The 17,655-nt window shown below is 41.2% G+C and overlaps 1 protein-coding gene across 3 annotated transcripts in view; it reads left to right on the top strand.

Annotated features, from left to right (window-relative positions):
- The window catches only part of LOC111148068 (follicle stimulating hormone receptor), a 154,522-nt gene that overhangs the window by 124,890 nt on the left and 11,977 nt on the right, over nucleotides 1-17,655 (top strand). For 2 of the 3 annotated variants that reach the window (XM_022504445.1, XM_022504446.1), the window contains 4 exons: nucleotides 8,041-8,112; nucleotides 9,318-9,395; nucleotides 14,122-14,190; nucleotides 14,302-14,376. In XM_022504445.1, coding sequence (XP_022360153.1) covers nucleotides 8,041-8,112; nucleotides 9,318-9,395; nucleotides 14,122-14,190; nucleotides 14,302-14,376 — 294 coding nt within the window. The remainder of the gene's footprint in view (nucleotides 1-8,040; nucleotides 8,113-9,317; nucleotides 9,396-14,121; nucleotides 14,191-14,301; nucleotides 14,377-17,655) is intronic. The other variant, XM_022504447.1, reaches the window with a different exon arrangement.

Raw genomic sequence — 17,655 nt, 5'->3', positions numbered from 1 at the left:
CAGAGAGAGAGGGAGGAGGAAGCAGGCTCCCTGCTGAGCAGAGAGCCTGATGCGGGGCTCAATCCCAGGACCCTGAGATCATGACCTGAGCCGAAGGCAGAGGCTTTAACCCACTGAGCCACCCAGGCGCCCTAATATGAGAATTTTAATGATGACATGCATCATTTTCTGCAATAAATGAACTATTTCCATTCTTTTTTTCCCAAATGGTCTCTACATAGCATAGATTTCTTTCAAATGTATTGTTTTCCCCCTCATTATTAATATATCATCTTTCCCTTAAAAAGACAAATCAAATGTGCCTAATTTTAAAAATATCTGCTCTGTAGCATTATTTCTGAAGTCATTTGTTATCACAGAAAATAACCAATTTGGATTGCTTGTATTTTTGTTAAAAATGACTAAGTCTTCAATTTTGTCAACTCTTTGCAGTAATTTTCCTTGAGATGACCCACAAACCTCTAGGTGATAATATAATCAGGACCCAGAAACTACACAGAATCAGACATACAAGAAAGTTGATTCAGGCACATTTATCAGAAGTAGCTGAAGGAAATTAGGGGAGGGACCAAGAAGAATCTGGGAAATGTAGCTAGAGCTTCCTGGTGTTGCAAACACAAGGAGATTCGGGCAGCAGATATCAGACCAGTCTGCTCTGGCATCGTGGAGGTCCCACAGTGACAACTCTGACCCAGATGTGGAAATGGCATTTCAGTACCCAAGAGAACTGGCAAAAACAAACAAACAAACAAACAAACAAGACATGGTCTAGGTCCTAGGGGAACCAAGAAATCAGGAAGTGTCTCAGTGCAACTGGAATAGAAGGCTGGAGAAAGACCAAGAACAGTGCCTGGATATGGTGCTAAGGTGTCATGTAAGGAGTATCAAGACAAAGGATCAGAGTCACAGAGACATCAACTAACACTCTTAAGACCACACATCTTAAGAAATGGTACAGGTAGGACTTGAACCCAGATCCTCTAGCATTGGAGATGCTAGTTTCAAAATCTTTGCTCTCTGCCCTGAGGACCAGGGCCTGATTATTAAGACAGGATATTAGGTCAAAACAGAATATGCAGCCACGTTAACAGGGCTGAGCTATTTAAAATCCTGATGTTGGGCTCATAAATTCTCCACCACCACCACCCATCCTGGATTACTAAGTCTATTTTCCATGGAGGCTGAAGGGAATTTAAGCCGAGTATGAGTTTAATGGATCCAGTTTTGATGTTACAAGACAGGGGAGCAGGAAACCAGGCTCTCCACTATCTCTTGTAATTCCCTACACAAAGTTATTATACAGAGAAACTGAGGCTCTGAAAAATCAACTAAACTACTCAGTATTGTCCAGATGGTAAGAGGAAAGGCATTCAAGTCCAGGGTCCCTAATCTTAAGTACAAGCCCTTTTTCGTTGTACCACAGCTTCTTACACACTGCCATCTAACTCCAAGATTGTGGAATTCTACACCTAATCAATCCAGTACACGTTAGCTAACTAGCATCTTATATAATGGTGACGTATGTAAAGATACAAATTCAATTGGTAAGACTCTGCAGTAAATAGAAATCTCCGTATCAGTGAGCCAAGGTAAGAAGTCTTTTCATGTATTAACCAAGCACAGTCTACTCTCCTGCTTATCTGTTATCAGATAACTATCTTCTCCCAGAGTGGTCAGGAGGAAGAAGTTCATTTTATCTGGGAGAGTAAATAATATAATTACATATGTAAAAAGAAAAAAAAAAAAGACAATTAAGTGCAAACAAATTCCTTATCAAGGGAAACCAATTAGAAAGTAGAAAAAGGAGTTCAAGTTCAAACATTCAGCTTTAGCTTCTAGGAAATGTGCAAAAATTATAGACCCCTAACCTAAACCCATAATCAGCAGTATACCCTTCCTAACTCAGATCTGCCTAAAGCATCTCAATGGGCCCTCCAGTCCCTAGCATGAACTCTATTTCAGCCTCTGTTCACAGGTTAAAAGAGCTGATTCACACAGTCTCAGAATTGATCATTCCCTGCCATAGTGGATTTGGGGTGAAATACAGATAAAGAATAGCCTTCTTGGCCAGCATGTGTGATGGAGAGGGTCCTTCTTTCCTGACTTTTCTCAGTTCGGTTATGCAGTAGGGTCTCAACCACCACTCGGTTTGTCCTGACCAAACCACCACTACGAAGCCCAGTGTTATGGGATGGTAAAAACATGGGCTACCTCTGCTCAGAGAACCCTCAAGTCATACTTCACCTTTAAGCACCTTAAAGTGATTTCCAGTCACTTACCCATCAAGTCCACATTCCCCTACATAGCTGTAAAATCCTTAGCATACTACCTCCTCCTTACCTTTCAGTTCCATCTTCCTCTGTTCCCCCATGGCCCTCCCGTGAATGAGCCATATGCATTCACTTCTCTCATTCAGGCCAATAAAGCTCTATACGCACTCAGAAATCTGGTTTTCTTTTCTTTCTACAAGAAGCCCGCCCCAACTCTTCCAACCCACATTGTTCTCCCCTTCTCTGAATTCTTAAGACAATAAATAACATAGAGTTTGCACTACACCAGGCTGAGTATTTCATCTGTACTAACCCAAACTCACTTTCTGAAGGTGGGGGATGGTCTTCCATATCGTCTCTTGGATGGGACGGAGGCTATATGGAAGGAAGGCATATGGTCCAAAGCAATACAAGTAAGAACACACACAGTTTTGGAGACAACAAATCACGAGCACTTTTGAAGATTAATAAAAACACTAACAATGTTTATAATGATGAGCCTCAGAGCTGTGGGGTCACCTGTCCATAAAAGGCAAGTATAGCACTTGCTTCGGCAGCATATATACTACAAGGCAAGTGCATTATCTTGTTACGTGGCAGAACACAGTGGGAATTGTTCCCAGCAATAGAAGGAACCTCACTAAGGTCACCCCAATAGAAGTGGAGCCCATTTCCATTACTGTAACCTAAACATTAGTGACAGTTCAGCAGGAAAGTTGTTAACACCAGCTCAGATATGCAACTTGCTGTTGAGAGAGCTAACTGGAAGTTTTCTTTAGAAAATCCTTTTGCAGAACTTAAATTTGCTGACATTTTACCCTCAGGCCTTTCCTGTTTTTGAAGATAAACCACAGTTGAGTGAATCAAAATAATTTTGCAGCCAACAGTCATTTGACCAAAGCAAACCCATTGAGACATAGAGCTCCTGGGTTATTACCCACTTCCAGCCTCCATCAGACATGAATTTATTGATCAAAGGGGAAAAATGAATTGAAAACTAAGTGTTCATCCGAACTCCATTTCCGGAGTTATCTTGGGGTTATGGAGAGTCTTAGCTATAAACTTATCACCAATAATCCATCTCACTAGATGGTCACTAGATCTTCTTAAGTGTCTTAAACCTAGCACTACTGGAATAATTTGAACCATTTTGCTGTGTGTTTTCTATAAAAACCAAAGATTTCAATGTGCCACTATAGACATTTATAGATATTCCGTAAGTTTTGTGGCTTCAGAAGCTCATGCTACTGATATTAAATAACGTACCATTCTCATTGACAGTCAAAAAACTTCCCTCTTTCAATGTTGTAAAAGTCATAATCATTCATTAAGAGAGAGAGAGTCAGGTTACTATCTATATTATGTCAAATCCATCAGGTGTGATGAACACAGGTAGTGAATGATTTCTTTTCTACGCTCATCTCTAAATAGCACATAGCACATTGCTTGGCCTGAATAACATCAAGCATATTATATGTGCCAACCACTGTGCCAACACTGAATTTTCAGGAAAAACATGATTTTTGCACTCATGCCACTCACAATCTAGTTGAAGAAACTGATACTGAATAAACACAAAGTGTATACTTTAGAATTTTGATGGGTGCTAAAAAGAAAAAATGCTAAAAAAGACATGATTATACTGGGAATAAATCAGAGGCCTTAATTTAAAATGGCAGTTGGGGAGTTCTTCACTGAAAAAATGACATTTGCAGCTGACCCCTGAAGCATCGGTTGAGAGGGACCAAGCAAGGTGTGGGTGGTAAGCCTTCCTTATAAAGCATGTGCGAATGCCAATTTAGTGTATCTGAGGCAATGAGTGAGAGCCACAGATGCTATAGGGCAGGGGGAAGATGGCATGAGATGGGGTCTGAAGAATAAGAAGTGCAAATTTTATAATGGCATCAGTAGTGTTGGAAGAAATTGTGCGGAATGGGGAAATCTTTTGAAAATGGAGTCAAAGAGGATTTTGAGGTGTATTGATATTGGGGAGTGAGGATGAAGAAGCCAAGTTTAACTGTCACATTTGTAACACACAATTGATAGATGGTAGTGCTATTTATGAGGAAGAACTGAGGAGGAACAGTTTGGTAGAAGTGAAGAGGGAAAAAAATGCAGTTTGCTATGCATTCAGAAGAATATATAAAGAAACTCTTAATTAGAGATAGACTAGAGCAGTCAGAAGTCAAGTATGAACCTAAGAGTCGTCAACATACTGGTAGTGCTTAAAGCAATGGGAAAGGAGATCTTCCCAGCAAGATTATAAAGAAAAAAGGCAAAAGGCTTGGAGTAAAGGGGGGGGGGGGCAAAAAGAAAATAAAAAGGAGTAAGAGAAACAACAGAAGAGTGCAAAATGACAGAAACTAACAGGAAAGGGGAAAAGTACTGAATTCTAAAAGATGTTTAAAAAAGAATTTAAATTGCTCATTAGATTTATTGGTTATGGATTGGTGCATTTGGCACATAACAAAGTAGTTTTGGTGGAGAGACATTCCATGAAGAAACTTGGAAGGAAGCTGAGGGGAATGGGATAGAAGAAAATGAAGACAACAGATACAGACAGCTCTTTCTAGAAACTTTACAGTAAGGGAAGAAAGAGAAACAGAGCAGGCCAGGCTGCAACTGAAGACAGGTTTGCAGAGTAAAGGGTAATAGCAACCATCAGGGAATCTATATAAATGCAAGATTCAGTACAAGCTGGTATTTGTCTTAGCCTAGGCACTCTAAAACATGTCTGAGGAAGGACTTACATGGGAGTAATTTATTTTTATACTCCAACCCAGAGAAAGCGGTTGAATGACTAAAGAGAAGAAAACAAAGAGGGAGAGCCACCTCAGGAATTTATCATCAGCTCACCACCACCAGTAAATGGGGTCCAATCATGCTAGAGTCTCTCTTAAGTGTCATTTAGGATATATTCAGAATTCTTCACCCAAAGAATGGAAGAGAGGAGTTGATCACTAGTCAAAAGTCACCCTATGGTGTCTTAAACTCCTTGCACTGCCTGATTTGTACATGCCTCTGAATGGTAGAGCAGATTCATTTGAGCACCCCACTCAGATGTGGCAGAGAAGTCCAAGGCAGAAAATGAGACAATCAGTGTAATTCCAACCAGTATTTGCCAAGTTAAGTCTGTATGTAACTAGTTGCTATGGTAACAGCTAGAGTAAAAGATGGACCAAGAGGATGTGAAGCAGAGCACAAAGGTGTCTGATAGAATGTCTACCTTGATATTCATGCACTCCACATCTTTTCCAGGCTAGAGAGATGAAACACATTATGTCTAGTTCATGACAGAGTTGGCACATAGGTTCTACAGATTCCTGGCCTCAAGACTTCCCTGTGTCAGTTTAAGATTAATTACTCTAGGTAGCAGTGACACTAGACAAATAAATTAACTGAATAATTTTTATTTTTTCTTGGTGACAGATTCAAGCAATGTTTTAGAAACATCAACCAATTAACTCAATATTTTATGTTCATATACTACATTCAAAATCTGAACATAGTCGTATAGATTGTCAGAGAATATTAAATATGGTCCTTGCTTTGGTATCTCATTAAGGGAATAGTATTTAGACACACGAGAAGAGATCTAAAAATAGCAGAAGACTGGATATGATTAAATAACAAATGGGCAATAGGACTGTGTCAAGCTAGTATATACTTATTTATGGCAATGTTTCTGTTTAGAATGAGTAGAATCTCAGAGATTTGGAAAGCAACTATGAAAGCCATTTGTTTTGGTAGAAACATCAAACCCCCAGTATTAGCAGAAACCGTATCTGGGTAGACAAACTAAAGGTGATTTTACTTTCTTCTGTAAATATTCCCATACTTTCTATAATTCTGACAATAAACATGTATTACTTTTATATTCAAAGAGTTTTTTTTTTTTACATAACCAGGGATGTGAATCAACTAGAACACTCATACATTGCTGATGGCAATGCATAATGGTGCAGCCACTTTGGAAAACAGTTCAGCACTTTCTAATAAAGTTAAACATACATTTGCCATACAACCCAGCAATCCTACTCATAGGTATTCACACAAGATAAAAAAATGTTCTCTCTCTTCTTCTCATATGCACACACACATGCATGTACACATGCTTACACACCACCATCACCACCACAAATGTTTAAAGCAGTTTTTTAAATTATTAAAAAAATGGTTAACAAACTACATGTCCTTCAGTTGGTGAATGGGTCTGCTCTGGTGCATCCATACAATGGAATACCGCTCAGCAATAAAAAAACAATGAACTATTGATACATATAACATGATGGAAGACTGTCAAATGCATTAAACTGTGTGAAAGCAGTCAGATTCAAGAAGTTGCATAATACATAATTGCATTGCTGTTACATTTTGGAAGAGGCAAAATTATAGGAACAGAACTGATCAAAACAGAGGAGGACAAAATCAAGGGCTGCTGAGTAATCAAAAGAATTGACCAAGATGGATTCTATGTGGATCATTGAGAACCAAGAGGGAACAAAATCTGAGAACCATTAGAGAAGCCAAAGGCAGAATTCACGGACTCTGAATATAGAAGCAAAGATAGCACAGTCTACTCTAGAGTCATAAACCCAAAAGGACACATGAACCTTCACATTGTTCACTTGTACCATGGAACATTCTTTAGATTGCAAGTGATCAAGACCAACTCTGGCTTGAGTAAGCCACATAGAGAAGAAAAATGGTTGTGAGGAGTTATTAGGATTCTGAATAACTCACTAGAGGGAAACTCTCATGTGCCTTGAAAATCTTCACCATTGCTGTGGCAGCAAATTTCAATCAGCTGAAGACAGGTGCAACTGGACATCACCTGGCCCAACCTTGCAGACCTCTCATTTCCTGTGCTGGGTCTCCTCACTGGGCACTCATGCAGCACATAAGCCGTAAGTAGGGAGTTAACCCCATGGGGACACATCTGACCAATAGAAATAGTAGTCCATGAATGAATGTTTCCTCTTCTTTCCCATTTAGAGCAACAGTTCTGAGATCCATTTTGATAGCCTCCTAAATCAAGTCTTTGGCATTAAGGACCAGTAACCAGTCACAGTGACCAACTCAACAACTTATCTTTGTATTGATAAATTTCTTCCCCGTTTCATTACTAAGGTCACAAACTCTCTAAACTCATTATCAAAGATACCATCTACAGGCTGGGCTTCATCTCAGTCTCTGCTTCCTGGGGAACCCAGATGAAGATAAGCAGACCTGGGGAAGGATCCATTATAGCTCTGGACATTTCAGCTATAGAAATTTATGTACTATCTCCTAAGGATGATGGCATCAATGGACTCAGCTCTAACCAACTTCCAACCACTTCCCAGGAGACAGTCTAATTCACCAGAATTAGGTTACATGCATATTCTGGGGTCAGAGCTCATGGAACCCCATGCTCGAATCTCAACAGAATCACTTGGATTGGGGAAGGGGCAGTTTTCCAGACTATGAGAAGGCAGGGAACAAGCGATAATTTAGGAACATTTTGTTATCTAGTCACATTTCACTTTTGGAACATGTTATCTTTTTTTTTTTCCCCAGTGTTCCAAGATTCATTGTTTATGCACCATGCAATACGCGCCCTTAATACCCACCATATCTTAAAAAAAAAAAAAAAAGAAAGAAAGAAAAAAAAGTTTTGTGCATTGTGTCTGAAATGTAAGTTTCTTTTCTCTAAGGAATCAGTATACCATAGCAATTGTTAAGATAGCCAAGATCATTTTTTCCTCATTTTAATTTTCTCTCTCTCCAGGTTAATATCCAACACAGGTATTAAGCACTTGCCAGCTGTTCACAAGATTCAATCTCTCCAAAAGGTTCTACTGTAAGTTTTTCCTTGAGAGTTGACCTACTCAGTATATGTCTTGCCCAATGGCCTCAGGGCCTGTAATATACATTGTTTGATGTAGATCCTCCAAGTAGGTCACTCTGGGTAAGCAGAGGAGGAAGGAAGGCAAACAGGAAGGATCCTTGGGTTTTACCGGAAAGCCAGCTAAGCTCAGTTTGCAGACAGCAGCCTCCTCAAAAAGACCATTATCAACAGAGGGGTCTCCTTTCTTCACCACTCAGTGCTTTATATACCTCCCTCCTACAACTACACCCCTCATCCCAGACTTGCACCACCCTCGCCTCTTCCTCCTGAATTCTCATACTACCCTGGGCATAAAGAAACCAGCTGACAAGTTCACACTGTTAGCAAGACAATCTATTTGCCTTTTCTCAAGACATCTGCATTTTCAAAGAGGAGGAAAAAAGGCAGTGTGTAATGCCAAGTTTACTTTCAATAGTGAGATTGTAAGAATCTGGACAGACCCAAAAGGAAATGGTAAGGAAGGAGTATAGAAAGCTAAGGAAAGGGGGAAGAAAGGAGAGAGGGGGAGGGAGAGAAAAAGATCTCTCAACATTTCTCAAATTGTTCTAGGCAGTTTACTATTCCTATATACAGTGTATTTGTTAAATCTGACCACAGGGAAGCTTGATGGGAGCATGAGGGACATAATCTAAAAAAAATTAAAAAAAAAAAAAAAAAAAAAAAAAGATTTTCTCCATCCCTTCATTCAGGAAGAGAAAAATCAATGATACAACTTTTCTGTGACCCAAGGGGAACAGAAGGAAGTAAACTGGCTGGAAGAGGGGGACTGAAGTGGGAGGAAGCTGAAGGTCCAAGTACAATGAATGGAAAAGTTCCATATGTAGGTAAAAGGTCAGTGTTATTGGCTTTGTCACAGTGAGCAGGCAAGGATAATAAAGGAATGTATCAGAATCTTAACACGGTGGAATTAGCTACGAAAATGTCCAGACACAAGAGAAGAGGAGAAACTGTCAGCAATTTCATTTTTAGGAACGGATATACTGAAGATAAACTCAATGTCATTTATTTCCCTAACTTTGAACTCATCATCTTTCAGAACACTAACCGTTCCAACACTGCCTCAGCTAAAGACCATATCTTGCCCAGGAAGCTAAGTGTGTGGAGGTTATAGGAGTGGAGCTGGCATAAAGACCTAATATATCTGTACTTTCTTCTAGAGACATTCAAGATAATATCAACATCCACACAGTTGAAAGAAATGCTTTCATGGGACTGAGTTATGAAAGTATGATTTTGTAAGTAAAGAAAAAACTCCAATGGAGTAACATTTGGTTTCTGATTTAATCATCTCTCATAACAGGATGCTCCTTTTGTGTTTGGGTAACTTTGGCATTACACCATTTAAATTTCTCTCTGCTTCAGTATTTTTCTCTCATTCCCCATCTTTACTTTTCAGAATCACAACATGGAGTCATGTTAATAATTTATGATTCTGTGGTGCGATTCAAATATTTAAAATTGCTCTTTGAATGATGGTCTCCTGCGATGCAACATCTGTTCTGAAGGACAGAATAACTCATGCATCAATAAAGCTAGTTATTGCCTGGCAAGGCTTTTGTTGCCCAAAGAAAAAGACCAAGGAGGAGGCAGAATTCGGAAGATATTCCCTCGTAACCATGCCAAGCAGCTCCTGTTCAACCCCATGCTGGGCATAAGATGACTTCTCTTTTTCTTGGAACAATCACATTTTTTAATGAGCTTGAGTTAGTCCCTCTTACTTTGGGGAATGTTTTTAAATGCACTCTGTGCCAATAATGGACTACTTCATCATCATTCATGCTAGTAGCCTGTGTGGCAGTTCATCCACTGCCCAAGATGGCTAAGAAAGAGAAAGCTTGGGGCTACCCAGGTATTGGCAGGGTCTACAAAGTTAGAGAAACAGAATGGCATTTGGGAAACTGGTAACCACCATTACATCTTTAGGAAAAGCATTTTATCCTTCCAGTTCACAAACTGTTGCATTTTTTGAAAAATATACCAGTGTGTGTATTTAAAATATGCCATTACATAAAAAGGTAAGTTCCAGCCAAGGAAGAATTTCAGTCATTTTCAAAGCAGTAACATGGTTCAGAGACTACCCAGCGGTACAAAAAAGAAAAGAGGGAGGGAGGAGAAAACAGTAGAGATGAGGACATGCTGAAGATTAAAGCTAAGCACAGCATTTAATGTAAATTAATTAGAGACAACAATAGGAAAGGTTTCAAAGAGACTAGCAGAGGCAATGCAAGTATGAAGGAAAAAAAAATTTTAAATCAAAGGCATGTATTCCGAGTACATAGTATTAGGACAAAAATTTTAACTAATACCTAATCCTTCTCTTTAATACACTCATGATATTCAGAATTTATGTGCACCTGTATTAGAATGAGTCAATGGGGTATGGGAAATATGAAAGAAGGGGAAAACAAAAGAAATGAATTAAAATATAAACAGAATGAAAAGTGTACAAAATAAAGGCAATTATCCTAAGAGGACAGAAGGAATAATTTACTTTGACTGGCCTGTAACATGAGGGTTGAAGGAACAGTTAAAGAAGGGAAAGATGGCTGAGAAAGAAGGTTGTGTCTAAGATGGGGCTTTAACAGATAAATGGGATATAGCCAGGCAAAAGGCAAGGAGAGGAAACAATCATCAAGTTTATGGAGGTTAAAAAAAAAAAAATAGTGGGGGGAGAAAGAGTTTGGGGGAAAGAGTAACATTAGCCCGCCAGGTTAGAGCACGAATGACAGTGTATGGATTGCCAGGCTACATTATGGAAGGAGACTAGTAATAAATGCCATCAGGTGTACCTAGACATCCTGTGCATCTTTAAATCTTGCTCTAAATATCTTTAAATATAGTGATTCTAAGTTACTTCATGTTATCATGTGGCAAATCTATTAACAGAATATTTTATAAAAATACATCATTAAGTAGGAGTCTGCCGATATCCTCACAGTTTTCTACTTTGACACACATTCTTTTTGTCCAGATCATAAGACAAAATCACAAGAGGGCAAGGATCCTGATCTAAAGAGGCCTTACCTCTCCCCGGGTGAAGACAAAGGACCTGAGGAAATAAGAACTTAGGACACAGCTTCACAAACCCAAACCTACCAAGGAAATGTGCAAATCGTGGCTGTTCTTCTCGGGCTTGTGTTCATGGACACTACGCGGCCCCCCAGAATTTAGAACACACTCTCCCAGAGAGGAGAGCTTTCTTAACAGTCAATACTTCTCAGACCCGTCTCTGAAGGATAAATTCGCTTTTGTGAGAACAAAATCTATTTTTCTTGACCTCAGATGGTCCTTAATCTATAGATAATGGAATCAGAAAATCCCTGAAGACAGTTTAAGACTCCAGGTGTTCTTAGTTGGGGTGACCCATCTGGATGCAGGGGCATCTTTTCCCACTAGGAACACCCAAGTATGCTCAGAAAAAGCAGCATGGCTAAATGGCACAGAGGACCGAAAGATTTTTCTGTGCATTGGTACTTTTCAAAATCTTAAGTCCCTGCTCTAAAAAATATTTTATATATATAATAATAATGGATTATCAGATACTGGGCTAGTGACTCAGAGGAAAATGAGCAATAAAGGTCCACCATTTCCCACCCCATCTGAGCCCTTTCCCACCCCCGCCCTGCAACCACAGGGTCTGAATAGGGGAAAAACTAGCTATGACCAACCAAAAGAACAGCCTCAATTCAGAAAAAAATAAAATGAGCTTTTAAGTATATCAGTTCCCACCATGTCCCAGCCATAGGAGAGGCTCACTCCATGTACATTTCCTCCTTTTCTTAGTTGGGTTCCATCTCACTTGCCTGCCCCAGTGAGCTTTAAGAGGCCGGGTCCTCCCTATCCCCTGCCTCTTTAGGCTGAGAGCGGATTCTGCTTCTGGAGCCTCCCGAGCCTCTACTGAGGCCACAAACACATAAAGATGAAAGAAAACCATGATCCAGTTATGCTTTAGCTGATGGTTTGCCCAGTTTGTCCTTGTCACTGTGGCTGTCGTCATCATCATCAGGCTTTAGAACCAGCACTATATGTCTTAAGAGACTAAGAGTGTACATAATAAATGTCAGCTTCTCTCTGATAGTAGCTTGAGTGCTACAGCCTAATGTAAACCCCAAGGCCGGAGTTCTGGACATCATTCGTGTGTGTGTAATGATCCACTGCTGACATCAAAAACTTCCACCCCTCCCTGTAGGATGGTGTCTGTTGTTTGAGAAGGATCCATGAAGACAAAAGTCTACTTCAAATATAGGAATTCTTCTAAATCCCTCTGTATATTATTTCATCATAGCAAGATCTATTTTCAGGAAATTTATGTACAGAAAAATCTAGTCTACAGAAACATAGGTGGAGCCCACCCAGATTTACCCACGCCTTTGTGTTAGATGAAGGGTCAGGCAAATCCAGCCCATGAACTAGTACTGCTTTGTACAAGTGAAAATTTTGATGACAGGGAACACGGACACTGAACCTAATTAAGCAAGATGGTATCCTGCCCAGAAAAAAAAAGAAAAAATCCATGCTTTTCCATAGACATTATTTAAAAAATCAGTATTCTATTTTAAGTTTGGTCAAAACCTTTGTCAACATTGCTTCACACATACTTATATAAAATACCTATGTAGTATTCTCCATTCTGTCTCTTGGCCCACGAAACCTAAAATGGCTTTTCTGGCCTTTTATGGAGAAGTTTGCCAATCCCTGTGGTTGACTGAAAATCCCAGAAAACTATATCCCACAGGTTAGGGGCAGCTGTCACACCAACTCACTACCAGGGACAGGCTGACAAAGCCATGAGCAGGAGGGATAGCTGGGGTCCAGGCAGGTAGTTGCAAGGTAGGTGGGAGCAGAGGTGCACAGCGACTCTTTGCCATCAGAACCCACCAACTGGCTGCTGATGTTTTAGAAAGATTTACCTTGTTCCTGTCTGGATCTCTTTATGTAAACTGGTTTTCAGGAGGAAGAAAAAAAAACATATGGTTGCTGCCCTGTGATTGTAAGTGTTTCTAGCTACCCACGGCAAGCCAGGAAATATGCTGCAGCCTCTCAGGGTCAGCTTTTCAAACACTGTTATTTGTAAACCCACTGAGCCTGACAAGGAAAAGAACCTGACAGCAAATCAAGAGCAGGTGGTCAAAGGCTATTCGGGCTAAGCTCTCCCGACCTTGGATTTTGTTTTTGTTTTCAGATCCATCCAGGAGCACAGCAGTGCGGAGCTGTCCGCCCAAGGTGTCCTTGGTCTCCCCTAACCTGCTCACTGTCCTTTGCACAATCAGGCTGACGGTTCCACATCCAGCCCCCATCAACCGCAGAGGCCCCTCCTGTTCGCACTCACACTACTGCGCCCTGCCACAGCCCACAGTCTCCGTAATTGATTTCTCTTCCTTTCTGGCTTAACCCAGAGCCACCTCCACAAACCTCCAATAACCAGGTCCCTGTGGGTCACAGGAGATGTTCAGGTTGTCCGACAGCTTAATTAGATCACCTTTTGATGACAAGCAGGCCTGCTGCTCTGGGTGAGCATGGGTGAGAAGCTTAAGGCCTTAGAGAAAGAGGATATAAAATGTTCTTTGTCTTATAAACACTTGTCCAATAATTGCATGATTTTGGTCCTTCAGGATGGGAAAGATCTTTGTCTCATGCCCCCAGGTTACCATCTCTACGCACTAACGATGTGCACGAAGACCATATAGGATCCAGGTGGTAGGCCTAAGTGTGCCCTTTCAAAACGAATTTTTCCCCTCTGGATACGTAATACACGCACATAATGCAAACTTCAAACATCAAATGAGGTCACACGGTGATAAATCAGCCTCCCTCCCACTCCTGTCCCTGAACCTTATGGGTGGCATTTTATTTATGCCAATAACCTGCAATGTCTGACCTTGCCCCAGTGCTTCCAATTATGAAACCCCTGTATTGTTTGCATCTGACATTATTGTTTTTTTAATGGGCCTTTTATTTCAGATGGCTGAATAAGAATGGCATTCAAGAAATACACAACTGCGCATTCAATGGAACCCAACTAGATGAGCTGTAAGTAGCCCTGCCTACTCTTCCAGGCCATTTAGAGGGAAATGGCTCTTACAACAGTGATATTTATGTGGCTTTTTGTCTCCCTTCTTCTCTCCTTAACTCCATCCCCAGGAATCTAAGTGATAACAATAATTTGGAAGAATTGCCTAATGATGTTTTCCATGGAGCCTCTGGACCAGTCATTCTGTAAGTAGCTTCCCCTGTTTCCATGTGCTAGAAATTAACATGTCCAAGTCAGAGGTCAACTTTCTCCAATTCAAAGAAGCTTCCCATATAGGGTTGGCAATTAAGGTCAGTCTTGACCTGCGTCATCTACAAAGACTTCCAGGGACAATTTCAGGCTGATCTATATCCTGACTTTCAATAACATAACGGCAACTAATATTTAATGAGCACTAATCAAGTCCCAGGCAGTGTTTTAAAAGCTTAAGAGGCATTTCTAATTTAATTCTCATAAAACCTCTGTGGTAGGAGATATTGTTCCCATTGTAGAGAAGGAAAAACTGCCTTCCATGGAGGGATGTTAACTAACTCATCCCAAGTCATGCAAATTTGGGAGCATATATTTAACACCAAACTGGTCTGACTCAAAGCACAGGTTCTTAACCACTCTGCCATACCTTTCTCCCCTGGAAGGGAAAGTACAGGTCTCCTTCTTCACCTTCAATGTCCAGGAGTATGTTCCCCTGAGAGATCCCCAAACACACTTATTTTTGGATCCTCTTTGCCTCGATTCAAATCTCCTGGGATCCATTCAGTGCCCCACAGCCCTGCAGCAGCACCCCTCCCTCCGGTGCTGCTTCCTCATCTCTGTCTCCCATTCTCTTCTCATGGGCCTCTGACCTTCTACTAGGGTCAGGCCAGCTGCCACCACCTCCCTGACCACCTTAGCCAACAGAGAATTCTTCCTCCTGTAACTTCTATAGCCTTCATGGTGACAGGGACCCCACTCTCCAAGAGTTTTTTTAAAATGTGTTTTCCTGGGCTCTCAGCAAGGCCTACTCTATCTACTGATGAAATGTACTGCAGGAAGAAAGGAATCAAGAAGGAAGAAGTTAGATATAAGAATTAGTGAGTACAGAAATAGACATACGGGGAAAAAAATCAAGTTTTAGTAGATGATCCATCCATGGTCTGCCCAAGGTCAGTTGAGGCATTTGAGAGCCACTGGCCTCCACCTTGTATTTGGCAATCAATATAGGCTCCCAGATGTGGTTCCCTCTCTCCTTCCCTCCTATCTGTCAACATCACTTTTCCTTTTCACTCAAAAGTTTATCTTCTCCTTCAGGTTGGAACATAATGTATCTCTAGAACTAGACGCACCCTGTATGGTAGAGAAGAAACTCCACCAATGGTTACTATTGATGATAGAACATGTTTGACCCATAGACAGGATTCTGCCTCTTTGAAAAGTACAATGATTATTCTAGTATGCCTGCCTTCAGATGGACAATATATGCAAAAGAAGGAAGTGTCAGCATGATTAAAGCAGAGAAGCCAGAGCAGACTACCTTGATTTAAGACCATTCCTTCACCTCCCTAAGCCTTGGTCTCCTCACAGAAAGTATTCTCCTAAGACAGTCAGACAATTACTAAATATACACATTAATACAACAGGTCATGATGTGCGCTATGAAGAACCAGGTAGTTCCCAGGCATAATAGAGAGTGCCAGGCATATGGTCCATGTGCTCTAATATACCAAGGACTTAGACAAACAGACTTCGAGACAGAGCTGTTCATGTCTCTGACCACAAGAGCAGTTTGTCTGTTTCCCTTATCTGAGAGTCCTAAGGATTTTGAATGTTCCTAAAAAGGCACCTCTGTCTGTTATGGCAAAACGTCATCTGTGAGGGGACAGCTTTCCCTTTGTTACTTGTACTGAGTATACTATTAAAGCATAGCTCCTTAACCCACTCTGCTACCAAGAACATGCGAGTTGAACTAGATCCTCAACTAGCTCATTATCCAGGAACCCAAAATCAGAATTTTAAAGGGACCTGATGGACATCAGACTGCAACTGTAAGTAGCAGAGCTTGGACCAAGAATGGGTCTTTTGCCTTACATTCCACGGATTCCCACTATATCATATTGTCTAAAGCACATAAATATGTCTAATCAAACATCTTAATGTTACACAGTTGTCTGCAAACTAAAAGATGGGGGGGAAATAATTGTAAGCCCCAGACTCCCAGCCTAAGTACACCAGTAAATGATAAGGAGACACAGCACACAAGCACATCTCCTACAGGAGCATAAGCAGGTCCCAGGTGGAGGCATGGCACCACGTGTTCATCTGAGCATCTAATGGAGAACACAGACATGAATGCCTCAGCTGGTCCTGCCACGTATGCCAGCAGGAAGAGGGAGGTCACTATCACAAGCAGCTCACAGGGTCCTCAAGTTACGGGTGCATTTTTCAACCCTTTACCACAGGAACAGATCTGGCCAGAATGAAGTGAATAACATTTACAGAAAATTTACAGAAAAAGGAATTATGAAGCACTTGCCATGACTTAAAAGGGTAGAGGGTGGTAATACATTCCCACATATTTTCATTACAATGCATGAGGATATATGTGCAAGAGCCTGGCCAAAAGCCCAGCCTGTGATTGCTAGTCTCCTCCTCTCCCAAGGGCCAAGAGGATTGATCACCTCAACACGAGCCTCCCTTCTTTCTGGGGCTTTCGGGTTAGTCTGCCGATGTTCTTCCAGTCTGTTTGCTCGGCTAGGATTCTATGGCCTCTTCCATCTCTTACTCCTACAATCTGATGTGCCAACCCCAGCCAAACCCTGACCTGAGATCTCCTTGCTGAGGTGTGTGCAGAGAAGGAGCCCACCCCAGGTGCTATGGGTTGATGAGTAGGAGGAGGGCAGACTGTGAAGATTGCTTTGCACAGTAGATGTTCGGGCTAACACTTTGTGCATTGGGGCAGATTCCCGTTCCCCCAAATAAGCCTGTTATATGGATGTTTGCATGCAGGAGGTTGACTGGGGAATACTACTGGAGTATGTGAGAAGTACCTGCTGGGAGTAGAATCAGGCTAAAAAGAAAGTCAAACTGCAATGCATTTGCAACAGAAGCCCCAGCTAATCCCATGGGAGCTGTGCAATTAAGATGGCCCTTCAAAATTGTACTGAATTAAGGGGACAGTCCCCCTCCTCAACAATCACATGATGCTGACTGTCCCTGGGGAGGAGGCAAATCGTGGCCAAGTCAGAAGTCAATTCCAGAGGAAAGCTCAGCTAAGAGCAGCTCAGCTGGGAGTGGTTCCAAGCTTGATTATGCATCACAATCACCAGTCATGCTTATAAAACCCTGGAATGTGGATCCCTACCCCCCAGAGTCATACTCATCAGGTCAGAAGTGGGCCTGAGAAGCTCCAACTCTAATAATTTGCGTCGATAAAGCTGCTGTTGCTGGTCCAGAAAGTTCACCGAGGATCACTACACTAGAACCAAGGC

This window comes from Enhydra lutris, unplaced genomic scaffold, assembly GCF_002288905.1.
Source record: "Enhydra lutris kenyoni isolate GAN:26980312 unplaced genomic scaffold, ASM228890v2 scaffoldscaffold18, whole genome shotgun sequence".
NCBI classification, from domain to species: Eukaryota; Metazoa; Chordata; class Mammalia; order Carnivora; family Mustelidae; genus Enhydra; species Enhydra lutris.
Note: the sequence above shows the minus strand (reverse complement) of the source record. Positions and strands in the feature narration are given on the sequence as shown.